This window comes from Acanthochromis polyacanthus, chromosome 4, assembly GCF_021347895.1.
Source record: "Acanthochromis polyacanthus isolate Apoly-LR-REF ecotype Palm Island chromosome 4, KAUST_Apoly_ChrSc, whole genome shotgun sequence".
Taxonomy (NCBI): Eukaryota; Metazoa; Chordata; class Actinopteri; family Pomacentridae; genus Acanthochromis; species Acanthochromis polyacanthus.
Window position 1 is genome coordinate 17656838 of NC_067116.1, and position 13103 is coordinate 17669940.

General features: G+C 41.5%; 1 protein-coding gene across 2 annotated transcripts in view; it reads left to right on the forward strand.

The window, feature by feature from the left end:
* LOC110961574 (glypican-5-like) overlaps positions 1-13103 on the forward strand; it is a 70212-nt gene that overhangs the window by 9663 nt on the left and 47446 nt on the right. For both annotated transcript variants that reach the window (XM_022209252.2, XM_022209251.2), the window contains exons 3-7: positions 18-565; positions 4487-4669; positions 6749-6921; positions 7050-7109; positions 7757-7879. In XM_022209252.2, coding sequence (XP_022064944.2) covers positions 18-565; positions 4487-4669; positions 6749-6921; positions 7050-7109; positions 7757-7879 — 1087 coding nt within the window. The remainder of the gene's footprint in view (positions 1-17; positions 566-4486; positions 4670-6748; positions 6922-7049; positions 7110-7756; positions 7880-13103) is intronic.

Below are 13103 nucleotides of genomic sequence, written 5' to 3' on the forward strand. Positions count from 1 at the left end.
CTACTCTCTCATTCCAGAGACCTTTGAGTCGCTTGTGTCCTTTACATCTAACCTGACCAGCACTCTGTTTGACAGTGCTTACTCCAGTCTGGCGTCCCACTGTCGCCCCCTTGTGTTTCACCTGTTCAGCGACATCAAAGGTCACCTGTCTGGAGACTCTAATTCCTCCTTGGACAATGCTGTGAGGCGATTCTACAATGATCTCTTCCCACTGGTCTACCGCCGCCTGCTCAACCCTGGCATTGGCCACTTGTCAACCCCGTCCTATTCCTCCCTTACCACGAATCACGACGAATGCCTGCGGCTGACGCGACAGGATGTCAGCCCTTTCGGACTTCATCCTCGCCTTCTTGTCAGCAGCCTGTCCCGGGCGCTCGGGCCTGGTCGAGCGCTGAGCCGACTGTTGCAGCTGGCTGGAGAGGTTGTGAATGCAACGGAGAAGGCAACGTTATCCAGAGAGTGTGGGCGCGGGTTAGTGAGGATGCAGTACTGTTCCCACTGCAGAGGGCTCACTCTGATACGGCCCTGCACTGGACTGTGTGTCAACATTATGAGAGGATGTCTGGTAAGCCTTTGAATGTGCATTTATGCTTTCTGTGTGTGCAGCTGTTTAAATATAAGTGTTTGTTTGCATTAGTTTTGCACTGTTCACACTGATATGAATATATTTCACCAGTGGACTTTACAGAATGCGAAGTACACTCAACAAAAATATAAACGCAACACTTTTGTTTTTGCTCCCATTTTTTATGAGATGAACTCAAAGATCTAAAACGTTTTCCACATACACAATGTCACCATTTCTCTCAAATATTGTTCACAAATCTGTCTAAATCTGTGATAGTGAGCACTTCTCCTTTGCTGAGATAATCCATCCCACCTCACAGGTGTGCCACATCAAGATGCTGATTAGACACCATGATTAGTGCACAGGTGTGCCTTAGACTGCCCACAATAAAAGGCCACTCTGAAAGATGCAGTTTTATCACACAGCACAATGCCACAGATGTGGCAAGATTTGAGGGAGCGTGCAATTGGCATGCTGACAGCAGGAATGTCATCCAGAGCTGTTGTTCGTGTGTTGAATGTTCATTTCTCTACCATAAGCTGTCTCCAAAGGCGTTTCACAGAATTTGGCAGTACATCCAACCAGCCTCACAACCGCAGACCACGTGTAACCACACCAGCCCAGGACCTCCACATCCAGCATGTTCACCTCCAAGATCATCTGAGATCAGCCACTTGGACAGCTGCTGAAACAATGAGTTTGCATAACCAAAGAATTTCTGCACAAACTGTCAAAAACCATCTCAGGGAAGCTCATCTGCATCCTCGTCGTCCTCATCGGGGTCTCGACCTGACTCCAGTTCGTCATCGTAACCGACTTGAGTGGGCAAATGCTCACATTCGATGGCATCTGGCACGTTGGAGAGGTGTTCTCTTCACGGATGAATCCTGGTTTACACTGTTCAGGACAGATGGCAGACAGCGTGTGTGGCGTCGTGTGGGTGAGCGGTTTTCTGATGTCAATGTTGTGGATGGAGTGGCCCATGGTGGCGGTGGGGTTATGGTATGGGCAGGCGTCTGTTATGGACGAAGAACACAGGGGCATTTTATTGATGGCATTTTGAATGCACAGAGATACCGTGACGAGATCCTGAGGCCCATTGTTGTGCCATACATCCAAGAACATCACCTCATGTTGCAGCAGGATAATGCACGGCCCCATGTTGCAAGGATCTGTACATAATTCTTGGAAGTTGAAAACGTCCCAGTTCTTGCATGGCCAGCATACTCACCGGACATGTCACCCATTGAGCATGTTTGGGATGCTCTGGATCGGCGTATACGACAGCGTGTACCAGTTCCCGCCAATATCCAGCAACTTCGCACAGCCATTGAAGAGGAGTGGAACAACATTCCACAGGCCACAATCGACAACCTGATCAACTCTATGCGAAGGAGATGTGTTGCACTGCATGAGGCAAATGGTGGTCACACAAGATACTGACTGGTTTTCTGAGTCCCCAAACCCAGCAATCTATAAATCAAATGATCTGCATTCACATGAGATAGTTGGATGGCCTATTTGCGTGTCAAACTACATACATGCCTGCCTCCTTGCACACTACCTGTGCACTCATTGCACTTCACAACATACTATAAGACTAGCTGGACATATTGCTAGAGTTAGCGAGTATATACAGCACAAGAATAGCAGATAGAGTGCAGCCACATTTTACTGTTCCACTTGAATCTACACACAACAAGAAACATAGTCAAGACCATAACCAAAAAACATTAAACAGAGCAAGAAATCAAACCCAAATCACCCTCGGTAGGTTTTTCCTGGACTGGCACCTGGCAGTCAATGCAGGAGTCAAAAGGCCTGGAAAGTGACACCATGGCTCCTCTTTTTCTGTTCAACAAGTAATAATCTGCCTTTGGGGCGACACTTACTGGTTTAATTGAATGAAACATGATTTCATTTGAATGATTTGAACTCCCCTACCTTCCAGTGCTCTCTCTCTCATGTATTAGTCCACCTGCTGTATTCAGGCAGTGTGCATTCATGGTTTTTTTTAAAGAGTGGCAGTTGAGGTAGCGTTATGTCCTTTTTCTAGTACTAGTTATAGAAATAACAGTGTTGCATTTGTCAGTGGTATTGCACCGATTCTTACAGGAATAGAACTACTGAGAGAAGCATTAATAGTGCACAGATTATTACGGTATCTATATTACACAGATACCAAGAGGCACACAAGTAGAGGCAGGAAGTGATTAACTCAGCTCAGTATAAAGACTGGAAGCGGAAAGAGAAAGATTTAGAGAGTGATGAATGATACCTGCACCACCCTGGAATGTTATTAATTAACTACTGGCATCTTATTTGTTTAATCTATAAAGAAAGACAGTAGTAAAAATCTGATGGATTGTGCTTGTTGACAGCGTCTAACTCCCCATAAAACTGTAAAAGATATTGTAATTGTTAGAGTTGCAATGATTACCCAATTGTCAACTATTATTCTAATTGCCAAATATTCTGATAATTGATCAGTTAGTTTCTGTACTTTATTTAGAAACTAAGTAAAACAAAATCTGATTCCAGAGTTTCTTAAATTTGAATATTTTCTGGTTTCTTTCCTCTTCAATGATAGTAAACTGAACAGCTTTGGACTGTCGACAAATCAAGACAATATGAGGAGCAAATGGTGGATTTTTGTGCAGAAAGATTGTCATTTTACGCCTGTATTTATAGACCAAACAACTAGTTGATTTCAAAAAGTATTTGACAGATCTGTCAACAATGAATAGAATTGTTTGATGCAGCCCTAGTAATTAATTTGTAAGCGTTATAGGTGGTGGAATGTGTATGTTTCTAAGTGGTTAGAACCAGGCTTCCTGTTTCCCATTACTTGCATTGTTTATGCTAAGCTAGAAAAAAATCACCTAATAGCTCCATCCTTGTACTTCATGCCCAGACTTCAGAGCTCCTCCCCCAAAATGCTGAACTATTCCTTTAATTTAACTTGCTTGGACTTGCTTCTGTTACGTCCAAAGTAAAACATTTTTGAGATGTTGCAATGATGTCTTGGCTTTTCTTAATTACTTTTAATCTGCTGTCAGATCTAGAATTTAGAAATTGCTGAACCTCATCCATTGTTATTCCTCTCAGGTTGTGTGGGTGTGATTTGAAGACAGTGATTTAGATGCAAGAGAGGCTTCAGAGTGTTTGTCTTCCTCTTTCTGAAGGAGGACACTGACAGATTTAGAGTAATATTCCCATGTCTCACACTGCTGAATCATTCACAGCATTTTATCACTGGTAAATCATTCCCACATTAAGTTTTAGACTGACAAATAACGAGAGCATTGCCAAGAGAACTGGCAGAGTCTTCCATGCATCTTGCTGGTCTGCTCCGAAATTTGCTGGACAGCTTTAGCAGCGCCCACAATAGAGACTTCTTTATAGCACAAAATTGGAAGATGGCACTGTTCAAGCCGCCTGAGAGCTTCTTGGAAGCACAGAAAGCGTGATAGAAAAACAACTCCCAACATGTTTATCCTGCTCAGGGCAGAAGAGAAAAGAGGAGGAAAGAAAAATTCACACAGCAAAGCCAAAGAGAGGCAGAGGAAGCAAGCTGGTTCATGGAGAATGCTGTCTTCCTATCCTCTCATGAGCTAGAAACTGCTAGTCTTCTATATCTTTAACTAATTTTGTTCCATCCATTTGTTTTTCAATTTACACCAAGGTTTTCAGTTATCAAAGACAGATTTTCTAAGTTTGATTTTTGCAGTAGAGCTTAACTAATGTACCAGCTTTGGAGAAACAGCTCTAAGATTACCTCCAAATTTGTCCTCGTTCTCTTTCTCCTTTTACTGTTTTCTTCTATCTTCTTTCATCACATCTATCACCTGTGCAATCTTGTGTTTATCCTCCCCTCTCCCTATTCCTCTCGTATTTTCTCGTTTCCCTCTTTTGTAGGTGGGTGTATCAGAGCTGGGTGCCCCCTGGGGGAGTTTGGTGGTACTGCTCCAACGGTTAGCTGCTACTTTAGCAACCAGCAGCAATCACAACAGCATGGAGTTAGCTCTGTTAGCGGTCCGAAACCATGTGAATGATGCCATACTGCACGCTCAGCTGCACGGGCCACGCATCACAGCCACAGTAAGCAGAGGGGATGATGGGATTGAGGGGGTGATGTAAATTCTGCGTTCCATGCTTGTGTAGTAAATTGTGCATGAAAGCAATTTTGAATTCTGGATCTTGATGCGTTCCCCGGCAACACCCACACTTTAAAGAGCTCAAATCTAAATGAGGACCAGCAGCAGATCACCTCATTACTCATATGCCCCAATAATAAAGTCATTTGAATTTTGGACACAGAGTGAGGAAGGCCGTGGGTTTCTTTCAGCCTGGCACTTGGATCTCCTTACAAAAGCCGTGTACCTAGATGGGCTAAAAACAGCCTCATTCTTCAGAGAATCTGGGGTTCCCCTCAGTCTGTGTGTGTGTGTGTGTGCGCGCGCGCGAGTGTGTATGTGAGTGTGAATACAGATCCAGTGCCAGACAAAGACTGTGGTTGGCGGGACAACCGATACCCAGAATGCCGCTTGGTTCTGAGTGATGAGAAAGTTTCTGTGGCTAATCTGTGGACAAACAGACGACACACAAACACATGCATGCATGCACACACTGTTGGAGGGAAAAATAGAGTCGGCGTCCAATTTTGAGAGAACATTGTGGACTTAGTAGAGTAGATTCCTGAGAGGTAAACAAACACACACAAGCAGAATTGCACTGCTAATTGTGGGGCTAATAAGAAAATACCACTTCATTAATTATTTGATCAAGCTCTCTTATTCATTAGGCACATCACCAAAGGCTGACCTCTAACCTTTCAGCAGTACATGAGCTCTGTGCTGCATTTAAAGTGAAAAGGTGTTTGCAGCATGAATTTTAAGACAGCAGTGATTTTAGCTTGTTGGGGAAACAGCGTGTCTGAGGAAAACAAACACACTAATAGGATAAGTAATTGGTGTGAGGCTATTCTTTTGTGTGTTTACTGTCATAACAACCAATAAACTACCAGCTATGAAAGGCAGAGGCACCGACGGACCTCCCAACAACCTGAGGCAATACTATTTAACCCCTTAAAGCTCATTTCTGTGTATCAGAGTCACATGTTTAGATTTTCTTTCCATTGAAATAACCCCTTCCTGTCTTAAAAGTACTTAAGATTAACCCTACACTGTTGCTTCCTCTCGGATTTGCTAAATAGCTAAATTTGGCTCTGCTCAAACTCTGTGAAGCTAATCTACATTACACAATGGCTAGTTGTTCTATACATGTTCTAACAGAAAGCATGTTCTAAAGAATAAGACGCAAAGTCCCACCGTGAGAGTTTGCAGTGTTGGTGCTTGGGTTTGTTACATATTGACACACTCTTAAAATAATGGCCTAAGTCATTTTTTCAGGTTTTCAGGAAACACAAAAAAACTGAACCACAATACACTGAACCTTGACCTAGACCATCATACTACAGGCGTAGAATTGCATGATCTGTTCAACTGAAGATTCAGGCGATTTTACCAGAGGTGGTCAGCATCATGAAGAGATGTTTTAGGTTAAAAAAAAAACTTTTATCAAAACAAGACTTAGGCCATTATCTTAGGAAGGTGACAATATGAAGCCCCAAAAGTCTGAACTTGTGTTTCTGAGACTGTCTTGGGTACGCTGCATTTTCAAGGTGGAAATGCTCAGCCATGGTGTTGACTGCTTATTTTACTCATGATATGTCTCCCAGCATATTTAAAACATCACATAGGCATGTTAACAATTGTTATCTAGTTAGCAATCAAGCAACAAAGTCAAAACAACTAATGCACAGATAAATGAAACATTAACCTTCAGCCTCTCTAAGTGGTCGTGCAAACTTGACTGAATCGATTAAAAAAAGATCCAAGTCTTGTACCTAATATAATATAATATAATATAATATAATATAATATAATATAATAGTTAGCAAAATTCCATCATGTATACCTGTTTACAAATCTGTTCAAATGAACACATTTGGAATAGAATGTTTGGTATGGATGTACAGAAGTGAGTTCAGCTAATTGGCTTTGCTGTAAAAACCAAAGTTCTTAATACTTCATGTTCATATATATTGCATTCCTCTGAAAAGCAGTCACATCATCATCCTTTGAAAAAGAAATGCTATTAAAACTATCTCCTCCACAGGTAGAGAAGGTGTGCGGCCCCGAGGCGGCTGGTTCCATGACGACAAGTACACAACCCAACATCTTGCACACAACAACACATGCAGCATCAGCGGCCACAGAGAAGCCATCTGTGACTTTACCTCCTTCGGTTGGTCCACCCACGAATCACCGTTTACAGCTGCAGGCCAGGAGGTGAGTTCAGCACGTACATCTGATGACATGAAAGTTCTTGTCATTGAGGTGGTAATGATTGAGGAAAGATACACCTTCAACAATGGCAGAAGGAAAATGAAAAGCATTGTGTGTGTGTTTGTCTATAGGTCATTCCCTCTTAAAGGTTCAAGAGGAGACAAGAGTCGAAGCCTGAAAAAACTATCAAGGTGAATTTTTTGGCTTTGAATTAAATATTGTTAAAGTGACGGACATCTAATTACCTATGTTATATGTTTATGTTTCTTGCAATATACAATATGCAATAAATATATATATATATATATATATATATATATATATATATATATATATAGATAGATAGATAGATAGATAGATAGATATAGATATGCAATTTACTTTATTATATCTATCAAGGGTTAGTCCAGTAAAGGGAGTGTTGCTTTACCTAGCTTTAGACTGTTTTGACTTGATCAATTTCTCTGTGGCTGTATTTGCATTTTAATCATTTCTATTTATTGTCATCACCGTATGTCACATCTCCTAAAGTACACAGCAATTTCATATTTCAGCAATTTCAAATTTAAAAAAAGAAAACAGAAGATCAGACAGCTCATTAAACCAAACCTCGGTGTCAGATTTTCATTATGCAGTCATTATCAAAAATGCTATGAGCTTGTTCCCCCCCTCCTTGTTGCATTCAGTAACCTCTCTTAAGTCTCTCTGAATGGATTTTCCAGGGAACTGGACATGACAAGTGTAAATTGGAACAAATAAAGGCATATGGTACATGGCTCCTACTCTTATTAACGGCTACCCAAGCATTCAGCTGTGCACAACTCTCTCTTTCTTTCAGGGAGTTTGAGGGCTCTATCCAGCGGTACCAGTGGTTTTTCTCTGAGCTGCCAGAGATGCTTTGTGAAAGCGAGATGGAGGTTGAGCAGCACACATGCTGGAGCGGCCAAGATGTCGTAGAAAGGTCTGTGTGTGTTGCATTACGTGTATAATGTTATCACTAAGCATCACTTATGGTAACAGTAGCACTGACATGCTAGTTGCTCCTGATGACTGATTTAATCATGATCTTCTAGGATTTGGTTCCTAAAGCATTCAAATTTGTATAAAGTCAAAAGGGGAATTTTTCTCAGTCATAGTCACCCTGATTGGTGCTTTTATTAACAAAACGACATAAAAGTTTAACATGCTACCATTTTTAGCATTGTTGTACTGATTGTGTGCAGAAATGAATGTCGGAGGACATTTTAAAAAAGAGACATTTAAATGCTGGACCAAGTTTCGTGTTTGTCAGCTTTTGCCAGGTGTGAATTTCAGGCCCAAGCTGGACTTTGGAGACCATGTAAAATCAGGTCAATACATTGTTCATATCTCACTCAGCAGCTGGAGTGCTGCTCATCAATTTTGCCACTACTGTTCAGAAGGCACAGTATTTTGCAGCAATACTAATGGAGCTGCATTTTTCCCAATTTATTACAGTGTCTGCCCACCATTCAGTGTAAATTCCGATCTAGCAGGTGTGTGAGAAAGATGTGCCATTGTGTGGTCAGCATTTTGTTGCTTTAGATAAGCTGGCATCAGCATGGAATGAGTTGTTTGAAACCTTCTATCCAATTATGTTGGTAATGTTAACATTCATCTGTAGCATTTAGAGCAAATGAGTGTTTCTCTGACGACATCCATGACCATAGTATGTAATCTGATGACAACATTCGGGCCGATGGAACAGGAAATAGAAAGGTTTTAAGAAAGTGGGTTTGTGGCTGGCAAAATGCAGTGTGAAAGCATTCCTTGCTTTAAAAAAATAATATCATTTTGAGTGTGTCTTTGTGGTTTAAAGAATGGGATAAAAGTGCAACAGCACATGAGTCTGCGTTCGTGTGTGTGTGCGTGTGTGCGTGCGTGCGCGCGCGCGTGCGTGCATGCGTGTGTGTGTGTGTCTCCTAATAGTTGCCAGGGCAGGGGGGTGACAGGGTTGTGAAGGTTAGAGAGTTCGTTTCCAGAGTCTTTCTCATGGTGATTTCATTGGCAGCTTAAACTGGTAACAAGACAAATGGACACACACACATGCACCAACACATGCACACACATTCACACGCGTGCACGTAAACGCATGTCAACACACACATTCCTACACACATACCAACACGCACCCCGCAGTACAGAATATAGGATGATAGTGCTCGTCGGACACCTCGCTGCACACATGCTTGTCTGAAAGAAACAGACACACAGTGAAGCGTTGTTTCAGGTCGATCCATCTCAGGAGGGAATGGGTTGCTGTGATGGAGAAGGTTTTTTATTAATGGTCTATCAGCCATATGAAACAGACCGTGTAGCCTTGCAAGGACATCCCACGCTAACACACACACTTTGCTTTGTCACCATTAGTGCTGCAGTGACGGCCAGTAAATCTCATATTTAATAACTCTATTTTTAGAAAACTGAAGCAAGACCCCCTTTAAATATAAAATGTAGTTCAAAAAGATCTATTTTGGATCCAAAATATTTAATCAAGAAATGCATTATGTTATGTTTAATTTTCCAAGTTAAACTATATGCGGGTACACAGTATGATGTCTGACATAAACAAGACATCACTATTCCTCCAAAATAACATTTTGTCAATATTAAGTGCTAGAATTGCTTAAACCTTGTGAACACAGAAGGGATGTTATTGGCAACTCCATTGTGTTTGTAAGTATAATTTTAACAACCTACAAAATAAAAGTTATTAAACCAAGGCTTTCTTTTTCAATGTAGAGAGGAGTTGTTGTTTCCTAGTAATCTAGTGGAGGCACGGTCCATTTCAAGGCAGTAAACCGTTTCTGATCATTGCAGTGTCTGAGTCCTCAGAATGTGTTTCTGGAAAAGCTCCAGTTTTCCACGGTGCCGTTGCCTCTGTTTCAGAAGATCACTATGATTAAAGATGCTGAATGAACATTTCTCATAAAACTCCTGCTCTTCTCTTCCCCTCTAATTTCTCTTCTAAAGATAAAGTAGGCAAGCATGTGGAAATAGCAAAAACAAAGCCAGACTTTGAAAATGCAAACCCAATCTTGTAACTCTCCCCCTTCCCCTCTCTGTCCTGAGCTCCTCCCACCAAACCGGCCTAAGAATATGCTCGTAGTTCAAATGCAGAAAAACAGTTAAGCTAAACATTCAGTCAACATTCTTTTGTGGCTTTATATAAGATTCATATCCCACTTTATTGTGAGAAAGTTTTCTGTTTAACCCATTGCACCACATTTTCCTACTCTCACTGTGGACTCCCCTGATCTGGGCGATTAGACCTGCATTTAGCTGAGTCTGTCATCAAAGATTACATATTCTGAGGCATGAGGAGGTGCAGAAGTCTATTTTACTCTCAGACCACTTGAATTACAATGTCCTAAAAATGATCATACATTTTTTCCCCAATGACCATAGATGCTGCCATAGAAAATTCACATAAGTGGCTGTAATTGAGTGCTAGAATTTCTAATCATCACTAAAGCATTCCAGGCAAAAAAAAACAATTAAAACAAATCTGCTCTAACATTTGATCATGTGGTCAGTTATAGCTGACCAACATATCGGACCGGTGGTTACATAACCTTAGAACTGAGCTGTAACTTAACTGTGCAAGCATGCGTGTGTGAAAGGTGCACTCTAGTGCCTAAACAAAGAGCACTATTCCCATGCCAGCAATGCCAGAAAAATACTGCCTACCCTCGCTTCGTGTCACATCACTGATCATGTGGAGTTGGAACACTGAGAAAAGCTTCCTGGACATTTCCCGATCTACATTCCTTCCCAGTCCACCTTAAATATTCCTACTTCTATTGTAATTTTTTCTGTGACATCTCAGAAATCAATATTCAGAAATTCTCTGTCATCACCATCATCTGTAAAGTGCTTCGTTTAGGGTGAAGTTTTACTTAGAGGGCTAGAAGAGATGTTGCCGTTGGCCTGTGTTGGAGTCCAGCCAGTCTGTGCCTCTCTGACCTCTTTACATCTTCTTCTCTCTTTCATCTATCCATCCACCCATTCATTCATTAATTCAGCCATCCATTCATCTCTCCATCCTTCTTTTCAGACCTCCATTCATCTCCTCCGCCCTCTGACCCACTTCACTTACAAATGTCTGTGCTGGTGAGAGTGTGTGCATGTGATAGAAAGGCAATAAATGATGAGAAAGTCTGAGAGTGGATGATTGAGGAGAAGAGAGCCGTTTATAAGCTCCTCTTTCTTCTGGGTTACAAGCAGGTTGGACAATGAAGATAGTTACACCTCTGTTCAAATGTCAGAGAGAAGCGAGAAAACACTGCTACCAGACAACCCAGGCTGAAAGCTCAAGGTCATCTACTGTAGAAACGAAGCAGACTATCCTCCAGTCCTCCAGTCGCTCCACAAACACCTACAGACTTACCTACACAGGAGCAGGAGACAGAACAAAACATTAAATAGTGTTGTAAGAAGGTTCAAATTTAGATAAAGCTATGACTAGAAAAATGAAGAAATTTGTAATTTGAATACTTTATTTTGATAGCACAAAAGCAGGAGCTATCTAATTATATTACACAAAATCATTATATAAGTCATCTCAGGGCGCTTTATATTGTAAATCCTTAAAACAAGACAAACCCGACAATTCCCCCTTGAGCAGCAATTGGGAGCAACTGGGACAGAAAACTCCCTTTTAACAAAACCAGATTCAGCATGGGTGACCATTTGCCTCAACCAACTGAGATGAGAGGAGAGAGAAATTTTAAACATTGACTAACAAAAACACCAAACTGGCTGCAACCACAGATCAGACACATGCAGCTCCAGAGACGCCTGCAGAAAAGTAGAGAGAATACCGAGAGAACAAGCAAAGGACTACTCCGCCAAGACTGTTCATTCCTCAAGTTGTGTATTCAAAAATCCCAGCACCATTGAATCTGACCATTTAGTATAGATCAACCCACAAACTAACTAAATACATAAAATTTCCTTGCATGAGCACAGGCATGTGCTGTGCGTGTGTACGTTCTGTACAGATACCGAATTGCTTGACCGAAATATGTAGCGGGTCGAGTGAATTGATGCAGGTAAAACTCTCCCGTATTGTCAGTCAGGCCAGCAGAATCATTGGTTCAACACAAACTCAAATCTCTGAACTGTGATCAGGAAAGTCACCCTGATCACAGAGGACCCTTCTCACCCCCTTCATCACTTCTTTCAGTTACTGCCATCAGGTAGACATTACAAAGTCCCACTGGCCTGCAAAACATCTGCAAAAAATCCTTTTTTCCCACTGCAATAACCACCCTGAACAAAATAAAATAAGACACTGAGCACTAGATATTTATTTATTTTTATCTACTGCTGTTTCTTTTAGACATCTACTCGTGAGCTTGGGTTTTCAGTGTGTTTTATTTTATTGTTGGAGCCTGTCAGAGAAGAATTTGTCACCATTTAGGACAAACAATAAAGTTTATCTATCTATCTAACTGACACAGCGTTCACTTGTTGTCATGGTTACGGTGATGCCGTGGCGGCCACTATGTCTCGCAATGGGAAATCTTTAACAAATCTGTGGATGCAGACGATAAGCTGCATCACTGCCAAAATCTAATGAGATGGTCCTTGTGTCATTTCTGACCTTCCCTGAAAGTTTCATCGAAATCCATTTTTTAAGTCATGTTGCGGACGGACAGACAGATTCACAGACAAACGTATGCCGATTGTCACATAACTCTGCTGCGTTCCTTAGCAGAGGAACAAATCACAAGCTACACAATACAGAGGACACAAAGTTAATTGCATGCAGCAGTGGCATACAAATACATGGAAAGTGAAATAGAGGAGAGGAGACTAGAGGTGCGCAGGGCATCATGGGAGGTACCCCAGCAGCACAGGGTTATAGCAACATAGCTGAGCTAGTCCTAAAGATAAGCTTTATTAAAAAGGAAAGTTTTAAGCCTAATCCTAAAAGCAGAGAGGATGTCTGCCTCCTGAACCCAAACTGGGAGCTGATTCCACAGGAGAGAAGCATGATAGGTAAAAGCTTTGCTTCCCATTCTGCTTTTGGAAACTGGGAACCACAAGTAAGCCTGCACTCTGAGAGCAAAGTGCTCTAATGGGATAATAAAGTACTATGAGGTCTTTAAGATATGATGGAGCCTGGTCATTAAGGGCTTTGCATGTGAGGAGAAGGATTT